Genomic DNA, 20,918 nt, shown 5'->3' on the forward strand with positions numbered 1-20,918 from the left:
GGGGTGTCCAGGCAGGTGTGGGTGGTGAGGGCACCTCTGCTGGACAGGGACTCCCAGAGGTGGTCATCGGAGCCCCTGGCACGCGTCTGCCCCGCACACACCCGAGGCTCTGCCCACGGCAGACAGAGCGCAGCACCTTTCTAGTGGGCAGGACGGGCCCCGCTTCCCCGCCTGCCTCCTGACACCACCAGCCCCAGCAGCTGAGGCCCAGGCCCGAGTTATTAGTGGAGGGGAACTCGACCTGCCGCTCGCTCCCTGCCCTGGAGGCTCGGCCTTCCCCACTGACACCCCAGCAGCCCGGCTCCGAGCAGCTGTCGTGACCTGGGCTGCTGCCACGAGGGCCCCAGCCGTGTCCTGTGTCCTCAGCGGCCACCCCCCTCACGGCTGACCTCACTCACTTTCACACCCAGCCAGGGCCGCCCCCGCGGGCGCCTGCGCCCCGGTCCACAGGTGAGCTCACGCCTGCCAGGAGGAGGAGCACCGCAGGCCATGCCCCAGGCCTGCTCAGGTCAGCGCAGAAGCCTCTGCGCCTCGGCTCAGGTCCCCGGCCCAGGGCAGCTCTGGCCTTTCCCTCCATGGTCCTAACCATCGTGAAGAGACCCCTCGCCCCGCGTTTCCAGTCACTGCTGCTCCTGTCACCTGCCTGACCTCTCCCCGCAGCCACTCTTGCTGCCTGGAACTTAGTGTCCAGAGTGCGGCAGAGATCTTTCTAGAAGGCTGTCAGACTCCGTGCAAGCTCCCAGCACGTGGGAATCGGTCCCTGCCCAGCGGCCTGTGGAGCCTGTCCGCGCACCCAGACCGGCTCCCGCCTGCTCGCGGCCTCAGCCTCCCCTGGCCCAACCCCCGACGGCTGTGTCGGCTGAAGGACGGGGAGCGGCCACGTCCCAGTGAGCTCCCAATGTGGGCAGAGGGGCCCCTCTGTCCTTGCCAAGAGCCGGGAGGGCGTGGGGGCACACTCCCTGCCACCCCATGTCCATGATCAAAGCCTCTGCCAAGATCAAAATAACGTTGTTTTGTTCAAATTTCCTTGCCTTTGATTTGTTCCTCATCACACTATTTAATTCAGTTTGAAATCTCAAATAACATCAAAGACAGCAAGAAGCTCTTCCGTGTGCATCAAAGAGCGGCTGCTTCGGGAGGGCGGACCCGCTGCGGGGTCCACAGGTCTGGGGCCCCCGAGCCCAGCGCCCGCCCCTCACCATAGAGGGCCAGGTGGTGCGCCCGCACACCAAGGACGGGGGCTGGGACCTCAGGTCACGAGGGCAGGGAGCCCGCCGGGAGGAGGCCGGTGCCCTAGCCGTCTCTGCGCCCCCTTCCCAGAGGGGGTCTGAGTGAAAAGCAGGTCGGAGACCCCGCTGCACACCCACTTCCTGGCCAGGTCTCCCACGAAAAGTTGTTCCGGTGCCCGAGTCTGAGTCTGTGTCCCTGGAGCCGACTCCCCAGGAAGAGGGTCTCATCTGCTGCGAGGACGGGACCCGCGGGGTCCAGCCTCCTGGGTCCTGGTCTGGGGCTCAGCCTGGCCGCGGCCGGGGTGGCGCAGGTCCGCCTGGGCTCTCCTCCCTCCAAGAGGTCATCCTGGGGACGCTCGGGCAGGGCCCCCATGCTGGACCGTGGCGTGTGGGGTCACCTGTCCAGGCACCCAGAGCCATGCAACACGCTGAGGCCGAGGGCCGTGCCGGCCACGACCTGGAGCGCTGGTGTGACCCTGAGCCGGTCACATGCGGGCCTGGGCGAGAGCACCAACGGGACGGCTCGCCCAGGAAGGACGGGGCGCTCACCTGGGTCTGGAGGGCGCTGTGTTGTCGGCACGGCCCTCAGAGGCCCTGCCCACGCCTGCGCCCGCTGCCCGGGGGCCGGCGAGCTCCCTGGGCGCACCGCCTGGCATGTCCGCCTGCTCCGACTACTGCGGCCCCGGAATGGGCGTGGGCACCCCTCCTCCAGGAGCCTCCCTGGGACGGCACAGCTTGGGCTGTCAGTGTCCTCCTGCAGCCTCCTGTCTGGGGCTCCCTGCACCCCCACACCTCCCAGAGCACTGCTGGGACCCTGTCCCACGTCCCGTGGGGTCCTCACGGAGGCCACAGGCCTGGTCCTTCCTCACTCCGCACCGTTGTCCCCGGCGGGGCCAGCGACATGCTCTGTGGTGCCCCTGCTCTTTGGCCGTGTGCTCGGGGCCAGTCCTCCTGCCACATGGTCCTGTCCCCACTTTTTAAGCCAGTGTTCAACGGTGACAGTACTTCCCTTCGATGCTGTTTGTGAAAGTGAGTGATTCTGTAAAGCCCTCGGGAGGGACCCGCAGCCCCGGTGACACCTGCAGACACCTGCACTGAGAGCCCGCCCAGAGGCAGGGGCTCTGGTGTCCTTTCCCGAGGCCACAGCAGAACCTGCGGTGTCAGGACCAGGCCGGGCCTCCGGCCTCCCGGGCAGAGCCGGGGGCTCCCTGAGGGAGGGGCTCGTGTGGCGGACCTCACTGCCCCAACGGGACCGTCCGTGGTGTCCCTGAGCTGCGGGCCCGCAGAGCTGCGATCAGGCAGAGCCCCCGCAGCCTTCCCAGAACAAAGTCACCAGTGTCCCCACTAAGGTCACAATCGGAGCTCGCGGGTCCTACCCCACGCTGGGGCGCACCAGCGCCGGGGTCCTGGGGAGACGTTTCTGCGTGTTTCTTGTACAAGCCGACGGCTCTGGGAAGCTGATTAGGACGCGCAGAGGAGGGAGGCACCATGGAGAGCTCAGCATGTCCTGGACACTTCAGAGGATGATGAAGAGCCCGGACGGCATCACTCAGACACAAGAGCTGCGGGGGCCCCGTGCCCTCCTCGGGCCCCACGAGGGCCACAGGCTCACCCGCTGCAGCGGCGGTAACTGCCAGGGGTCATGCAGGGGTCGGGTCGACGACCGATGACCCCTCCCCGGCACCTGTCATACCCTGGCAGTGGGCTGTGTCCCGGAGATACTGGGGGAATGAGGCTGTCCCCAACCTCAGCTTCCGGGCTGGCTGGGGGGACACCAGAGTGGGGGGCTCCTGGCTGGCTGGGGTTGGGGTGGCGGGGAGGTGGCCCGGAGCCAGCCGGGCAGGAAAGGGCTCTCAGGCTAACTCCACCCCGGCCCCGTTTCAACGCGTTCCACGTACGAGTCCGATGCTTCTTTTATTCACTTTATTCTCTAGAGTTTTATTCTTTTATTGAGGCTGCTGTTAACGGAATCCCTTCCTTAAGATCACTGGCGGCCACGGTGGAGGAGCGCAGTTGGTTTTGCATACTGATCACGTGTCCTGGAGCCTCTCCTAACCCTTCATTTGTCGTGTGTGTGTGTGCGTGTGTGTGTGTGTGTGTGTGTGTGTGTTCCCACTCTCAGGGAGGACGCGCCGGTCCTCCTCCGCAGGCGACGTGGCCTGCTGTGTCCACAGGAGCCTGCCACTCCACGTTCTCTCCTGCCTGGTCTGCTGAGTTTTTATCGGGATGAAGAGCTGGACTCTGGAACGTTTGTTCTGCAGCTGCTGAGAGGACAGTGTGAGTTTTTCCCGTTCATGTCACACGTGTTGGTTTTCGCGCGTTGGCTCGGCCCTGTACCCCGAGCCACGGCCCATGGGTCTGGTGGGCGGTCCTGTCCACAGGCGACGGGGTCCGAGCCGCTAGCATTTTGTTGAGGATTTTTGGGTCTCTGTTCCTAAATCTCGTAGTTTTCTTGGGCGCTTTTGTCTAATACTTTGGGTATCGGGGTCACACTAGCCTCAGAGCGTGATTAAGGAGGGCGTCCTCTTCTGTTCTGGGGGGAGAATTTGAGAACTGGTGTAAAATGCGTCTTTCAGTTTGGTCGGTTCTCCAGGGAAGCCCCTGGCCCTGGGCTTTTCTCGCTGGGAAGTCACGACGCCACTCACCATCGTCACCTGCCGCAGGTCTGTCCAGAGCTTCTGCTCCTCCTCGAGTCAGTTTGTGAGTCTCTAGGGCGCATCCAGCTCACCTGAGCGACTTCACGCGTGGGCACAGGTGTGCGCAGGCCTCCCTGCAGCCTTTGCGTTTCTGAAGAGCAGGTGGTAAGAGGGGCCTCCTCCCTCTCGCTCCGGGTTCGGTGACGGGCACCCGGCCCCCCGCCCGCCAGTCTAAGTTAAACGTCTGCTCACTGTTCATCTGTCCACGAACCGACGTCTGGTTCCGATGGCATCTGCGGGCTTTCAGGGCTCCGTTTCTGCTGTTCCTGCCCTAATTCTTCCTTTTGCTGATCTGGGCTCCGCTGGCTCTGTCTTCCCAGCATCCTAAGGTTGGCACCTTGCTGTTAACGTCATCCCCTGACAGGTACGTTTGCGTGACTTACTTTCTAATAATGGCTGGACTTAGCAACGAGCTCACTGAATTTCTGAGAATCCCTCCGCAATTCTCACACGTGACCGCAGCCGGCCGTGGCACGGCCCCAGGACAGGCTGCGCCGCCGGCAGGGGCCCGTGAACGCAGTCGCTGCCGGCACAGGTCGCTGGTGGGCTGTGCCTTCTCATGCCTTCTGCCGCCTCTACCCACAGCCCAGCATGTAGGCGACCCGCCAGCGGCCATACAGCTGCCCCGAGGACACGCACGCGTTTCTAAACACACACACATGCACTCTCCTAAGCGCCGGCACACAAAAGCTTTGCCTGGAAAAGCGTGGCGCTGCTGCCTCTCCGCATCGGCGGCCACACCGGCTCTGCCCGCAGCTCTGCCGGAAGCCAGGGTTTCCCACGTGCCCACGTCCTCACGCGTTTCTAAACACACACACATGCACTCTCCTAAGCGCCGGCACACAAAAGCTTTGCCTGGAAAAGCGTGCCGCTGCTGCCTCTCCGCATCGGCGGCCACACCGGCTCTGCCCGCAGCTCCGCCGGAAGCCAGGGTTTTCCACGTGCCCACGTCCTCGCCAACGCTTGCTAGTTTCTGGTGTTCTCGTTTTCAGCACACGCGTGAAGGGGCAGCTCCCTAGCGGCCCGTGATATCAGGCTTCTTCCCACGTGCTTACTGGCTAGTCCCACACGCACCTTCTTTGGAGAAAAGTCTACTCCAAGCCTTCGCCCGATTCTCACCGACCACGGGTCCGCTCTGCGTCGCGTTGCTGAGTTCTCCCTACACCCTCCCTCCAGGGCCCTCGTCAGACCGTGTTCGAGAGCACCGCCTCTCTCTGCAGGGCCGCTCTTCATTCCTGTTGTCGTCCTTTGAGGCGCAAAAGGTGCCCGCTTTTGACGGTGTCCTGTTTGCCTTTCCCTCTGACTGTGGGCTTCTGGTGCCACGTCTCAGACCTCTGCCAACTTCAAGGGCGCGAAGATGGACCCCTTTCTCCCCAACATCTTCGTTGTTTCGGCCGTTGACACTCAGGTCCGTGACCCTCACTGAGTTAATTTCCGTACGTGGCGTGAGGCAGGGATCCGTGCCCGGCTGCCCCACTTGTTGCAAAGACTGTCCTCCCGTTGGCCTTTCCTGAGCCCCTGTTGAGAATCAGCTGACCGCGTACGGGAGGGTGTGTTTCCAGACGCTGGTCCTCGTGCCCCTTCTGAGTGAGGACGCCGCTCAGGAGTCCACCCTCCACCCCGCCATGAATCGTGACCTCCTCCATGGTGGGGGCCCCGTCCTCCTCCCGGACTGCGGCCGCCGTCTGCACAGACCCCCAAACACTCACCCCTACCCCACGGCCCTCAGCGGGGCCCCTCACGGCCGCGCCACGTCATACCTCATGCATTGCTGGGAAAATGGAAACGAGGAACAAGGGGCTCCCCGGCGGCAGCAGCTGGCAGCTGCAGGAGGCCTGTGCTGACCGCCCCTCCGTGCAGAGCAGGCGGGCGTCAGTGGGGACTGCGGCCTGTGGATGGAGACCTGCGCTCAGCTCACGGGCGCCCGCTGGCGAGCTCCTGCGGGCCCTCGGGCCACGGCTTCCACTCCACACCCGGGACCCTTTGACTTCTCGGGCTCCCGTGGGAAGGAAAGGCCTGTGACGCGCTGGACCCTCAGGTGCAGGCACATGGAGAAGGTGTATCTTCCGCTCAGGAAGTTGAGGGCACGGTCACCTAGAAGATGGTCAGGGTCCTGGCAGGTGCCAACAGTCAATCACATGAGACACGGGGTCCCGGCAGGGTCTTTGGAGAGCCCAGCTGGCCATGCACAGAGGGCCCACGGCTCCCCGAAGCCCCCTCAGATCCCGTGCCAGCCCAGCTCACCTTCCTCTTCCCCAGGCCTGTGCCAGCCCAGACACCGGCCTGACCTCCCTGAAGGCTGCCAGGGACCCGTCAGCCCTGGGCCTGAGAGTCCTGCCCTCACCTTGGCCCCGTGACCGAGCCAAGCCTCCGCCCTCCTGACGGCTGCCCCTGGCCCCCAGGCCCCCAGCCGCTGTCTTGACCTTCATCTCCTTCAAAGGAGTTTAATGAGGACTCAGCTGGGCGAGGAAGAGCCCCACGTGCAAAGGAGGACACTGCTCCGGGGCGGGGTAGCTGGCCGCGGGTGGCTTTCTGCTGCCCGCTGTGCAGGGTCACGGCCAGGGACAGGACCTGAGTCCTCAGGCGACTGCAGAGGTGGCGGGGCCAACACGTTCCTGCTGACGGGAGGCGGGAGCTCGAGGCTCACCCAGCAGCTGGTGCGTGGGGGGGCGGGTCTCCCCCAGCTGCCCAGGCACTGTCGCCTGCGGCGTCCCCGACCACAGCGGCCCTAAGGTGTGGTGTGCTCCTGCACGTGTGTGTCAGGACACGAAGCCTGCAGAGGTGACTGGGGTTTCAGAGCCTCTCTCCTGGCGGTCTCCAGGTTGGAGCAGCACCACGCTGCGGCACGCGGGAGGGGGAACAGTTCACCCCGAAATGCTTCAGGCTCAGGGACTCGACCAGGAGATCCCCTCCCACCTCCAGCCCCTCGTCTCAAGAAGAGAAGCTTTCCTGGCAAGCTCCTCTTCATCCCTCAACACCCTACTGGAATGCGCCCTCCTGAATGCAGCTCTGCCAGGGTCCTGGGCAGGAAGAGACGGCTGTGCTCTGGGGTCCCACAGCCCCCGCCCCACAACACGGCCTGTGGAGGCGTCGGGTATTTCAGCAGCCGGCCGCACACCTTCCCTGCGCCCGTGGGTGTGCACCTTATCCGAGCTAACGAACAGGAAGTTAGCTAATGAATGAGCAATGAGCCAATCCTGGGAGCAGCTGTGCCCTGTCTTTCACGCCCACACATTTACCGGACACAGTGGGGTCAGCGTGAGCCACCCAGCGTGCACCCTGCTCGCGTCGGGCCCCACCCCGCCCGGCCGGGCCCGGCTTTCTCTTTAGCAGGCACAACCCACACGCATGGGAAGTTATTATGCACACAGCGCAGGAAAACACAAAAGCAGAAATTAAATTATTAAATTAGGTGGCAGTCTGGGAAGTGCACACTGTGCAAAACTCGCGAGCTGCTTTGTCTTGGCCTCCCTTGAAAACGGCCGGGTTTTAATTTGGGTCTCAGGGACCCGGCTCCTGGGGCGCCGGCAGGCCCGGGGGCGGGGGGTAGGAGGGGAGTGGGGAGAGGCTGTGGTTTCAGAAGGGCCGACCCAGATTCAATTAGTAATCAGCGGTGCCCTGCACTCCGCCGCGGGCTCGCGGAGCTGATGAGGACGGAGGAAGGGGAGGCAGGGGCTCCGTGCCCCGGGCCTCCGGGCTGCTCTCTCACGCCCGGCCCGGGAGGGATCAATCAGCTTGGCGACGGTGCTCCCGCCGCCATCACGCGCGAGCCCGTCACAATTCCAGGAGCCGGAGACGCGGGCAGGACGTGGCGAGAATTAATCCAACCTCGCGGGGAGCAGAGAGGGCTGCCCCCTGGACCCAAACAGACGGAGGGGCTCGGCGGGAAGAGCGGGTCTGGCGCCTGGACAGCGGCTGGGGCAGCGCGTGGCAGGTGGGCTGTGCAATCGCACGCCCTCCATGGGTGCTGAGTAACGCGTGTGGCAGGAGGGCTGTTAATAAGGGCAGGCGAGGTCTGCCCAGAAGCAAAGCCAGCTCCACAGCGGGGGCACCAGTTTGGGGAGGAAAGCAGACTTGCGGGCGAGCACACAGTGGAGCAGATGGACAACGGAGCACCGTACGACACCCCTGAAATTCCCGTGGTGTCCGGTAGATTTCACAAAAGGAAAAGGAAACAAACCAGCTGCAGGGACGTGTCCCAGACCCTGAGAACGCCCCCCGTCCACCGTCCCCGAAGTGACCAACGTCTCTAGAGAGCCCCTCAAGGCTGGCAGCTCAAGGTGGCGGCTCCTGGCCGTGGGGACCACGGGGAAGCAGAGGCCGGGCCTCTGAGCTCCGCGGGCCCCAGACTGTGGTCACACGGCGCTGTGGCCGCAGCCCCCACCAGGCTGGCCCGGGGCCGCCCGCTCAGCTGCAGAGACCACGGGCGCGGGGCGGCTGCTGGGCCTGTTCCCTCCAGCCAGGAGCCACGGCCCCTCCCGACGCCTCCCGTCCAGCTGGAGGCCCAGCGGCCTGCGTTCCCTGCCGCGGGCCCAGATGATTCACGGCCCAGCCGCGTCCCTGGATTGTCCCAGGACAGGCTCATTGGTGACGCTGGCAAGCGTCCCTGAGCCAATAAGCCCGCCCTCCTGAGGCGGCCTCGAGGCTCTGCAGATCCCTTCCCGGGGTGGGGGGCCTTTCTGCCCCACCCAGGCCACATGCAAGCCTTCCCCAGGGCGGCAGCGCCCTCCCACCTACAGGGCGCCCGGCACTGCTGGCGTATTTTCCCACGCTGCGCCCCCAGCCCCGCCCCGCCCCCAGCACCAGCCCCGCCCCTGCCCCGCCCCCAGCACCGGCCCCGCCCCCGCCCCGCCCCCAGCAACCAGCCCCGCCCCCTGCCCAGCCCAGCCCCCCCCCCCCCCCCGGCACCCAGCCCCCCAGCCCCCGCCCGCCCCCCCCCCCCCCCCCCCCCGTACACAGCACTATCTCTGCCGCCACAGACAGACCCACGTCAATGCCCTGATGGTGGCTGCAGGGGCCTCCCTCCCTCCTTCAAACCACGTGTGACTGTTTCCACACATATGCTCCCAAGACGCGCCTCACGCAGCTCCGGGAGCGTGAACTCAGCAGGGCGTCCCCTGTGCATCGCACCCATGGGCAGCCCCACTTCCGGTGGCCCTGCAGGGGGCGCCTGGCCCAGCCCATCACACCCGCTCAACAGCTCGTCCTCGGGGCCCACGAGGGGCGCGTGGGCGTGAAAGTGCCTCACGCCCGTCACACCCGACAGGGACGAGCCCGAGACGACGTGTGGCCGACCCACAGGCACGCAGCCACAGCACAGGCCGACCTCTGCCCACAGCAGCATCAGGGGCCGCAGCCTCCGGGCCAGGAAACCCCCATGCGCTCGCTGGTCCCCGCCCCCTGCGCCCCGCTGCACCCTGGACACCACACCCTCACACACAAGCTGACACCGTCCGCAGCAGCCACTGTGCCGGACGGGACTGTCCAGCCCGAGGCCCGCCCCAGAGAGCATTCTGGGGGCGGGGGTGGCTGCGTCAGTGGGCGCGCCCCGTGCAGCCTCTGCGGACTTCCCGGGCCCCTGCGCTCTTACCGTCCACGCAGGCGGGCCGGGCTCTGGTGGTGCCGGCGATCTGCCCCTTTCTGCAGGCGCAGCGAGCCGTCTGCCGGGCGATCGTCCTTCGAGGCTGGCTGCTGTCCCGGTCCAGGGTCACAATCTCACAGGTGCCGGCGGCCAGCTGACCTGCAAGGGAGGCAGACAGGGGCTGAGTGGCTGGCCCTGGAGACAAGCTGCCGCCAGCCATCTGGCCCTGTGACTGGACGCCCGCCCAGCGTCCGCCCAGCAGAGAGGCCCAAGGAGGCCACTGCCCTCAGCAGCTCCGAGGACGCTGTCGGAGACGCGCCCTGTAGAAGCTGCGCAGCAGGTCAGGCCAGCGAGCCCCACTGTTACGCAGTGTGGTGTTTGTGGCCCTGGCTGGGCAGACAGGAAATTAAATGTGGCCTCGTCACTGTCCCCCGGAAACGAAGGGCCACATCACAGAGGAGGGCCCATTGCTGTCAGGTGGCCTGATGCAGGGACCCCGGGCTGCACGAGCAGGCGGTCCGAGTCCAAGCTGGCCCGGGTGCCCGTGTTCACGCCCGTGAGGGGTGGGGCGGCCAGCACAGGTCCTCCGACAGGCCGCAGCAGTGGGGGCCCTGCCACCCGCCTCCCCGCGAGGCCGTCCGGGTCTGCTGTCCCCCAGGCTGCTGCTCACACACATGTACATGAGAGGCGCACAGAGACACACAGCTGCACTGCGCGCCAGCGGACACGGAGCACGCTTACACAGGCTCATCCAGGCGGGTCCCGGCGGTGCGCACGCCAAGGCCGAGACACAGACTCACAGCTACACACAGAGGCCCGCACACAGTGCATGTGGCCCTTGCTGACAAGACACGCCCACACAGAGATGATTATAAAGCACACACCCGACCCACGCAGACACACGTACAAGGCACACACGGAGATGCTCACGGGAACACGTGTGACCCACGCACACAGGCATGCATGGAGCTGCACATACAGTATACAGGCAACCCATGCACATGCACACACACACATGGAGACACTCATGTGCGTAGGTGCGACCCATGCAGGGACACACGTGCACAAGGCACACATGAGCTCATGTGTGCACATGCAACATGTGAAGACACACACAGGGAGATGCTCACGCACATACATGTGACCCATGCAGGCACACTCAGATACACATGGAGTTGCACATATAACACACAGCCCATGCATGCACACATGTACACAGATACTCGTGTGTACACGTGTGACCCATGCAGATACATACACACTGCTACACATGAAGATTCTCATAAAATGTGCACGTACCCTGTATAGGCCACACACACACACAGGAACTCACAGGCTACCCGGCCATGCCCACCGCCCCGGCTGTCCCCTGTGGATACTGTCCCTACTGTCCACTTTCGGCCACCTCAGGACACTGGAGGGAAGGCGACGAGCCTGGTGGCCTTGGCGTGGCTCTGGGACCAGCGTGCAGGGCAAGGACCCGTTTAGTGTGAGATGCCCCCTCGGCAAAGTCAGCTGGCTTCCTCACCCCGACAGTCCCCACGTCCCCAAGAGAGCCCGTTTCCGAGTCTGGCAGGGCCAGCGTCCCAGCAGAGGGGCAGTCCTGCGCCCCCAAGACGTCACACGTCCCAGCAAACACACGGCTGGCCCAGGCTCGGGTGGCTGTGCACGTGAATGACACGTGAGGTTAGCATGGGAGACACGTGAGTGCAGGGTGCGGGGGGGCCCCGCAGCCGGCAGCCCAGGGCGGCGCTGGAGGCCGAGGCCGCAGACTGACTCACGCCCGCCAATTACACGCAAGATCACACGCTGTGCTGAGAACAGGGCAGAAATAGAGACACATAAATAAATTAGTAAGGTAAGCACATTTGGCCGAGCGCAGTGTCGGGGCAATGAGGTGACGCTGCTCTGGTGACGGGAGTAGTTAGAGCCTCGGGGACCTGGTGACGGGTCTCCCTGGCCTGCGCGGGTCCGCGGTCCCAGGCTGAAGGTGACGATGTGACCGATGGCTGGTCTGACCTGGTTTGCACATGGGCAGCTGCGTGGGTGCCGTCCCAGCGGCTATGTTTAGCTCTGCAGGTGGACAGGGCCTTTCTGCTGCTCCTGGTCCTTGCCGCCACCCACAGTCACCGCCGGCTCATGGCCGACCGCCTCCTGGGGCCCCGGGAGCCCTGGTCGCTCAGTAACTAAGCAAACAAGCAGCCCTGCGTCCCCTCCCCCATGAAGGCACTCGCTGACCAGTGTTGGGCTTCAGCACCGCCGGCTGTAAGGACCACCTGCTCGGACACGGCTGCACCTGAGCTGGACCCCGTCTGTAAGGGGGGGCTGGGCACGGAGAGGGTCTCTCAATCCAGGGTGCCCCTCACGCAGGTGGCCCCACAACCAGCAGCTGTCGGCCTCCCCCCGCCCTGCCCAGAGCCCAGGACTCTGGACCACACCCCACGGGTCCCGGGTGTGAAGCGGCAAGACCCCCAAGCATCCCCCGGAGGCCACCGTGGGGGCGCACACACTGACGCGATGGCGCGCAGGCTCTGGTCTCGGCACCTCTGCGTGTGGCGGCATCCGTCCCACCAGCACCTGTGCCGTCCCCGGGCCCCCTCCTCCCTCGTCTCCTCGTGAGCACGCTGGTCACAGCGCACAGGGCTCCACCCCAGGGACTACATCCGCAAGTACCCCACTTCCTCACACGCTCACGTTCGCAGGTTGGGGACCACCGTTCCACTTAGGGAAGGAAAGCGCCAGCCTCTGAGAACGAGGGGACGCCCGGCCGGAGCGAGCCCACGCGTCCCCGTGCGAGGTGTGAGGTCCGCACAGCGCCGTCCGTGCTCAGAACAACATGCCCTGAGTTTAGTGATGGGTCACCAGCTGACGCCCACGCCAGGGCCTCTGTCCCTCCACACCCGCGTTCCCACGGCGGCACGGTAGTCTCACCGCTGTAGCAGGAGACCCCTGAGCCCGGCCCCCCACGCGGCCCCTGCTGACTCACGCCCACCCCCGTGCCGGGCCCCTCTCTAAGGTGCTGCACCGGGAGAGAACGTTATCTGTGAAACCTGGAAGCAGCTGTTTAAGGAAACCACTGGCAGTGACAGGACGGGACCTGCAAGGGGGACGAGGGCGGGGGGAGGGGCGAGCTCCCCTCTGCGCACAGACCTCAGAGCGCCCGGGACGTTTCGCCGTAAACCTGACACAGCGCCGCGTGGAGCTTGGCGAGGCCTCACTGTGGTCGCGTGGGCCGGGGCACCAGCCTGCGAGCGACTGCGGTTGCTGTTGTCACTCGTTTTCTCACCGGCGGAACAGGCCAGAAGGCGGGTGGGGCTGGGGGTGGGGGGGGCTGCTCCCCCGTTGGAGACCGCAGCGTGCCAGGGGCCCTCTGGGGCACACGTGTGTGCGCACACACCCTCCGCAATTCCGCGGTGCCCCCACGTCCGCAGGGGGCGGTCCAGGCAGGCCCGGGAGAAGGCGGGTCTGCTCAGAACCACGCGCAGCTCCCACGGGCAAAGACATCCTATTCATCTACACGCCACCCAGCCAGCCAAGGGCCACCACGGTGACAACAGGCGCAGCCTGGCCCAGGGCGTGGAGGCCTCCGTCCCCTCCCGGCCACAGTGAACTGTGCCAGCTGACACCAGGGGTGTCCTGACCCGGGCACAGCTCACCCCCTTCCTGACGCCCATGGGAGAAGGCACCGACCCGGGCTCAGGCACAGCCCCAGCCCCAGCCCCAGCCCGGCCACATGGGGGCCCCCCGTCCCCAGCCCAGGTGCAGTGGGGGCCGGGGTCCCACTCGAGCAGGAGGCTGCATCCCCAGCAGAACTGGCGCCTCCCTGACCCACACCCGCCTCTCCGCCATTGTGGGGGACGTCACTCCGCAGCCGGAGCCATCCACAGCCGACCCTCGACACCACCTCACAAATGAAGTGACCGGTGTTTAACTTTAATCCCTAGTCATATAGACACTTACTGGGAGGATTAAAAACGCAAGAAGAAAACACTCTTTAAGATCAGACGGAGCAGCGGAGTCTCAATATTTGAGTTACGCTGAAATTGAGTTTGCTCTTAAACCCCGACATCAAATTCTCTGTCTCGATTTGACTTCAGCAGAGCCCGTGAAGCACGTGCGGCCGCTCACCAAGTGCCGGCATGGCCGGGATTATCTCTGCACGACCGTGTGTGGGGCAGATAAGGACATCACGCGAAATCAGGACCTGGCAGAAGGGCCCCCCGCGGCCCAGGCCCCGAGGGGCAGCAGCTCACGTGGAAGGATGGGTCTGGGAACTCCAGGCCCGGCCCCTCCTTGGAGGGAAGGCCATGCCCACGGTCAAGGTCAGACCTCAGACTGCCAGCCCTGCAGCTGCTGGGCAGTGCCCCTGGAGGCTGCCACCATGGGCCTGGGGCAGGGCTACCAGCGCCTGAGACTCAGGGCCGGCCCTGCCCCGAGCCCCGCCCCTGGGGATACCTCTCGGCCACCGCAGCCCTGCAGTCCCTCCCTCCGAATGGACAGCTCCCTGGGCCTTGGGGCCTGGTTGGCTGCTGGACGCTGCCCCTCTGGGCTGGCAGCCTGCTCATCTGCTCAGACAGGGGTCGGGGGACCCAGCTACCTCCTCGGGCCCCGCCCTCCACACGGCTGACCATCCCAGCTCATCGCCAGGACCAGAAGAGACCAGTGGTGGGACCAGAAGTTCAGACGCAGAGGAAGCAGGGGCCAGGTTTCCCACGCCACTCACGGGGGGCTGGGGACTGAGGCGCTTGTCTGCTGTGCCTTCCTGGTCCCGCCCAGAGAGTCCTGGTTCGGACACACCTGGCACTTGGTCCCACAAGGATCCTGCCCCGGCTCTGCTTCACAGGGACCCCCCCTCCCCCATGTGAGTGACGAGCCTCTGGGTCACCCCTGCTGGGCAGGTCACCTCCAGTTCTGCAGGCTGTCCCACCGGCACACCTGTGACGTGGAATTATGGCTTTTCCAGCAAAGTGAAAGGTCTCACGGAAACCTCCCAGGACACAACTGCCCTCGTCCCAGCCTGCTCCAGTCACGCCCGTCACCTCCTGTCCCCTCGGCATCCTCCCCGACTGTGGTGGTCCTCCTGGCAGGCCCTCACCCCACTCAAGCCCGGGAGCCAGATGCACTGGAACAAGAGGAGAGGTGGTCCCTCCCAGGGCCGGAAACACCCTTCTGGAACCTTCTGCCAGTGCCCCCTAGACACGAGGAGCACCCTGCCACTGCCAGGTCTATCCCTTGCCCACGTGGAAGTGTGGGAACCTGGTAAGGGCCCAGGGATGCGGACAGGACACCCTTGGGTTCAGGCTCAGAGAGGCTTCTGCTGAGGACATCGGTGGGGGTGGGGGGTGGGGAGGTGAGCGTCTTCAGGGTGTCAGGTGGCCGGCCCCTGGGAGCCGGACCTCGTAGTGTGGAGAAGAGCAGGTGGGGTGGGGGGCAGGGCCTGCGGCAAGGCTGTCCAGGGCCTTGCAGACTGACATCAGGCAGCTCTGGAGACGTCCTGGTGGCGCCGCAGGGGGCCTTCCACCAAAGCAATGCTGGTCGCCCGCCAGCCCCTGCGCCCTCCTGCCCAGCCTCGGGGGCGCACCTGAAGGGGGGGTTCTCACACCTGTGGCTGGGGAACCCGAAGGGCTGGGGCGTGTTGGCCACCAGGCAGCTGTCAGTCCAGCCGCCGCCCCGGTCACCACTGCCTCAGCCATTAACCCCCCAGATGGTGGCCTGACAGGATGCATGTCCTGGAGATGCGAGACTGCAGGGCCAGCTGCCACCTGGCTGGGATCGTGGCTTCCAGGTGGTGACCCGGGGACCCATCTGGGGCTGGTGACATGCCCTCTGCAGCTGACACGAGGGAATACAGGTACCTCCTGCAGAGGAGCAGCTGTTTCTAGAAGGTTCTGGGCCCCCAACCTGGGGAAGAAAGGAGGCCCGGCCAGGTCTGCACAGAGGACAAAGCAGGTTGAGGCCGGGCGCGTGACCATGCGGTCCTGTCCTCCGTCCCCGAGAGGACCCTGCGGAGTCACTTGTGCGGGTGGCTGCAGGGCCCTGCGGGGTTTCTCTGGTCCAGGCCTGCCATCTCCTCCGAGGACCAACCCAGGCCTCTGGGAACCTAATGGGTGACTTTACCCAGCACCCCCTCTGTCTGGGCTGCAGGGCCCCCATGCTAGAGGCCACATCCTCTCTGCAGTGGGGACAGGAGGAGCAGCCCTACCAGGGCCCCAGCCACAGTGGCCACGGAGCCTGGGCAGAGCCTGAGGCCCATCCTGACCCGGTGCTCACCAGGCCCTTCCAATGCCCGCGAGCATGGGGACAGCCAGCAGATCACCAGTCAACAGGGCCACCCTGCTTCAAGTGTGGTGGGGGTCCCAGGACCTGGGACACCAGAGGGATGGGAACCCCACCCCTAGCATCTTAGGGGGCTCCCTCTGCACCCAGGAGGCCCGTCCAAGAGGCTCCCTTCCAGAATTGCAGGGAAGCCCACAAGGAGGACACGTGCTGGGACGGGCTGCCCAGCAGGACTCACACCCCTGGGCCAAGGGACACAGTGGCTGCCTGGGAGCTCAGGCGGGGAGCGGGCGGGACCCCAGGCCTCATCGCAGCCGCTGAGCCCGCCCTGACCTTCAGGAGCCGCTGAGCCTCTCATCAGGCCGGCAGCTCCTCTGCCGAAGGCGGGCGGGTGGAGAACGGGCGAGAGGGGCCAGAGGCTCCCTGGAATCGACGCTGCACTGTGCAGTGCCGGCCACCAGGCTGGGGAAGCCCCCAGCTCCCCGTCCTCTGGGGCCCGAGGCCCCTGCCCAGGAGCACGTGTGCCCTACGCCTGTTGGCCTCTCCCAGACCCTGCCCCGCTGAGCCCCGTCAGCAGAAGGCACGGCGGTTTTGGGGCTCCCCTAGCTGGTCCTGGGGCCCAGCTGCCGGGTGGCAGGTGGAGAAAGAAAAGGGGCCAGTGTCCGCCTCAGCAGACGCTGGCCACAGCCCGGACCCCTGCCTCCTACGCAGGCCCTTCACGGAGGGACAGAGGCTTCCCCTTGGGGCGGGGCCCGCACACAGCCCGTCATTAAGGCCGCGCCCCTGTCCAGCTGGCGCCCAGTCAATGATCCCCGTTAATGTGCCCGTTCGTGAGGCGCTGCCCGCAGCCCCCGGCCTGGCCCGAGCCGGACTGGAACGCTCTTGGCCCGCCGCCACGAACACTGGTAATTACGCTGCGGTTTCTGACTTCGCAAAGGTCAGGGAAAGGCGCGCCTGGCATCGCTCTGCGGTCTGTGGTCGGTCGCATAGCCCACGGCCAGCGGGGGCCGTGGGGGACAAGACGCTCCTTGCTCTTGGCCTGGGGACAGACCCAGGGGCCCTGAGGTGAAGGGAGACCTGGGGGGACCGAGGGCAGGCCCGGCTTGTCTTCCAGCCTCACTGATGCAGTGAGGCCTGCCATGAGCGGGGTGGCCTGGGACCCCGGGCATCTCCTCTGGGAGGGGTTGTGCTGGCAGGAGGGCTCCCCCTTCCCCTGTAGCCAGAGCCCCCTCCACAGTTCACCTTTGGCTCTGGGGGAGGGTGGTGCACCCAGGCCCTGGGAGGGCGCTGTCCCTGCGTGGCAGCACTGGGCAACCAGCCAGCGTGCAAGGGAGCCTCCTGCTGTCACATTAACTCCCCGACCCTGCGGCGGGCACAGCAACATTTGGCTGAAACACGTGTCCCCATTTGTTCCTGAAGTGCTGGTCACCGCAGAGCTGTCTGGGGCGGTGGCTGTCTGTCCTGGGAAAGGCACCCTGCAAGGCGCCTGCAGGGCTGGCCTGGCCTGTCTTCCTGACCCCTGGCACCAGGACACACGGTGGCTGCGGGTCACCTGCTGCCTTCCGGAGATCACACACGGCAGGCGCTCCGCCTGCAGCAGGCCCCTGCCCCACTGTGGGCAGCCTGCGTCTGCCCCACACACACCCCGGGCCCCGCTGGCTCCCAGGTAGGACACGGGCTGGGGCCTCCAGCTGGGATGGGGCATCTGGGACCACCCTTTGCCCCACAGGGCAGGGGACACCTGAGGGCTCCTGGGGCTGCCCGGGAACAGGGCACCGAACACCCCTGCCCCCGGCAGACCTGGCTGGAAGAAGAGCCACGTGGGAGGTGCTCCGAGAGGCAGGGGCGTCAGGAGCCCATGAGCAAAACGTGGGTCTAGACCCAGACTGGATGCCTTTCACAAAAATCACCTTAGGATGGATCTGAATGCAAAGCACAGCAATGAACAACTTCTAGAAAAAACCAGGAGAAGGCCTGTGTGACCTTCAGTGTAGGGAAGAGCTGTTAAATAAAACACCGAAAGCATGACCCACCAAATAAAAGAACGTTGATAAATCAAACTTCACGAAGCTCCTGTTCTCAGAAGACCCTGCGAAGAACATAAAGAGGAGCCGCCGACGAGGAGGAAATACTCGGGAACCCCACGGGGGATAAAGGACCTGCAGCCCAAACGCGCAGGAGCCCTGAGGACGCAACAGGAAGCCGACAGCCCAGCTTCGCGTGGGCCAGCGAGCACACGGAAAGCGGCTCGGCCTCCCTGTCATTGGGAACTGTCCCACGAGAACAGCAGTGAGAGGCCCCGCCAGCAAGGCTGGAGGGTGAGGTGTGAGGACCATGGTGTGCGCTCCCGTCTGGCCCGGCCGTGTCCAGGGAGAGGGCACGCGGGGCAGGCATGTCCTGGCCATCCGTGGAGGGCACCGGAGCAGCAGCGCCCCGCCTGCAGCGCCCAACGAAAACGGGTCCTCCGAGAACGGCTTATTTTAGGACTGGGCGCGAAAGACACAGCCTGCAGTGTCCTGTGGTGCCGACAAGTCAGGGGTGCTCAGAAGGTGGGGAAAACTGGGGGGGGTGTCCAAGCACACAGAGGACACTCCCAGGGGTCCGAGCTGAGACGTGTGGGCCACTAGGGAAATGAGGGCGTGTGGAAGAGAACCCACAGCACAAAACACGTGAGCCATGCCGACGTACACAGAGGACTGGACCCCTGACGAATCTCCTACACTGAAGACCTCCAAGGGCTGGTGGCACCTGCACTCCGGGAGGCGGAGCCTACTGATACAGCCCTGCCCTCAGGAGGCGGAGCCTACTGATGCAGCCCTGCCCCCCAGGAGGCGGAGCCTATTGATGCAGCCCTGCCCCCCAGGAGGCGGAGCCTATTGATGCAGCCCTGCCCTCAGGAGGCGGAGCCTATTGATGCAGCCCTGCCCTCAGGAGGCGGAGCCTAACTCCCCCCAGGCAGTGCCGGCCACACATGTCATCTCCTTCCAAAGAGGGTGGAAAAGCAGGACACTAGGAACTGCACAGTGGATGATCCTGACAGACATACCTCAGCCAGGGGGTCAAGGTCAACACCGCAGGGATCAGCCAGGTTGACGGCAGATGCCCTTCATCTGATGTGAGGAGGAGGGACTTCACTTGGGTTCCTCCCAAAACCCAGGACCTCAGACTAATCATCAGACAAAACCCAATACAGGGACCTTCTCCAAAATACCTGCCAGTGCCCCTCACAGGCCAAGGCCATCGAAAACAAGGGACATCTGAGACTGTCCCAGCCAGGAGAGCCCCAGGAGGCATGCGACCAGATGCTATGTGCTGTCCTGGACGGGAGAGGACTGCAGGGAAGGCAAGGAGCTCTGAGAGCCGATGACGACACACGCCAACGCGGGTCCCCCAGGGCCGACAGCCCCACCCTCCAGTTAGATGGGACCTTTCTGAGCCACCTTCACACCCCTGAGTTCCAAGGAGGAGGCGATGGGAGGGGCTGGGGACCGCCCCACTCTGCATTTCTGCAGATGCTCCCACGGGTCACGGGGCGTGAGGGCTGACGGCCGCAGCAATCTTGAGGTGGGGGTGGGCTCCTCTGGGGTCTGCCTCCCATGGGCTTCCTATGGCTGGTGTCACAGATGCCACAGCAGGGGGTGGCCTCGGTCAGCACGCACCTCCTACAGCCCAGTTCTGCAGTGAGCAGTCAGGGTGAGCTCCTGGCCCTGACCTGTGAAGCCAGTGAGCAGCAGGTGACTCTGGAACCTGGGTCCCGTGACTTCAACCCCAGCTGCTCCCCCATGTCCTACGGGTCTAGACATGTGGACCCAGCCCACAGGGACTGTCAGGGCCCCACAGGACAGCGCCTCGAATGGTTAGGGGACACAGAGAGGCCAACACTTAGTCAGGAGTCCTGGGCAAGCAGGAAAAATGGACGGTGGGACCTCCGGAGCCTCTGCCGGCGCTGGGGTCCCTGGAGTTCAGGGAACAAGGCCGACAAAGGGCAGCTCCTGGAGCCGCTGGGTCTGACACCCCGAGCTGGGACGGGCAGCTAACAGAAGCTGAACAAGTGCGTGCTAATAAATAAGAGCAACGAGTGAGTCGGGCGTCAAACCGCACCGCAGGGTGGCACGTAAACGGAGAAGGGGAAAAGAGAACGAGGAGGAGGAAGAACTGCGTCTTGGGGGCTGGCTGCAAGCGGCTCTCCCAAAGCCACCACATGGTGGTGCCCGTGATGAACAAGAAGTATAGACGCTACCCCTCACAGCGGCCCGACTCCGGGGCCTGAGCTAACCAGGCGCTGCACACGGCCAGCTGCCAACCCTGACGAGCGCATCGAGAACCTAACACTCACGGAGTCCACGTTCATGGACAAGAGGGGCTGGTGGGGCCAGGGGCTCGGCGGTTCCCGGCGTGACCTGCAGGTTCCACACCATGTCGGCCGACCCCCACGCGTGACCCGTGGACGTCAGCAAACTGCTCGGAAGCTCGGAGCGGCAGGCAGAGACGCAGAGCACACAACACAACACTGAAGACCGAAGTCCGGGGACAGGTGCGTCCCGACTCCCAGACCTCCTGTGACGCTGCAGTGATCCGGCCTGGACGCAGCCAGTCTGGGGCCAGGCAGCGACCCAGCCGACAGTCCCCGTCCCTGGCACTGGGCATGTGGCTCGTCCCTGTGCGCCAGGGCACAGACCACTGGGCTCGGCGTCTTCCCCAACCCACCCCGTTTCTTCAGGCCTCACCCAGGGGACACGTGTTTCACGCCCCCCCAAGTACCTTTGGTGACCCCCGCCCTGTTGGCCCACCCCACCCGAGCACGCGAGCCTGGGTGCTGCCAGCCGGGGTGCCCGGGCCCACAGAACGTGTGCCACCAAGGCGGGCCCCACTGTCAACCGCGGTTCCGTGGGTAACAGCGCCCAGTGTGGGTGTGGGGAGGAGTCTGCGCTTCCGTTCCACGGGTCTCTCTCCCTAAGACTTCCTGAACAACACAGCCTGTAATTTTTAAAAAGGATAATGGAGCAATGCTGTCCCTGCCCTTTGACACCCTGAGAATGTCCCTCTTTAAAGATGGTGGTAAAACACACAGGAGATCGACCATCTGCCCCAGGATGAAGGGTCAGCTCGGCGGCGTCACCCACACGCATGCTGCTG

At 65.0% G+C, this 20,918-nt stretch overlaps 1 protein-coding gene across 1 annotated transcript in view; it reads right to left on the minus strand.

Annotated features, from left to right (window-relative positions):
- The window catches only part of TAFA5 (TAFA chemokine like family member 5), a 106,297-nt gene that overhangs the window by 24,657 nt on the left and 60,722 nt on the right, over window positions 1-20,918 (minus strand). The window contains exon 4 of the mRNA XM_090272183.1: window positions 9,516-9,665. Within this exon, the coding sequence (XP_090128309.1) occupies window positions 9,516-9,665 (150 nt within the window). The remainder of the gene's footprint in view (window positions 1-9,515; window positions 9,666-20,918) is intronic.

The sequence above is a fragment of the Furipterus horrens genome, unplaced genomic scaffold, assembly GCF_987537825.1.
Source record: "Furipterus horrens unplaced genomic scaffold, mFurHor1.1.pri manual_scaffold_4, whole genome shotgun sequence".
NCBI classification, from domain to species: Eukaryota; Metazoa; Chordata; class Mammalia; order Chiroptera; family Furipteridae; genus Furipterus; species Furipterus horrens.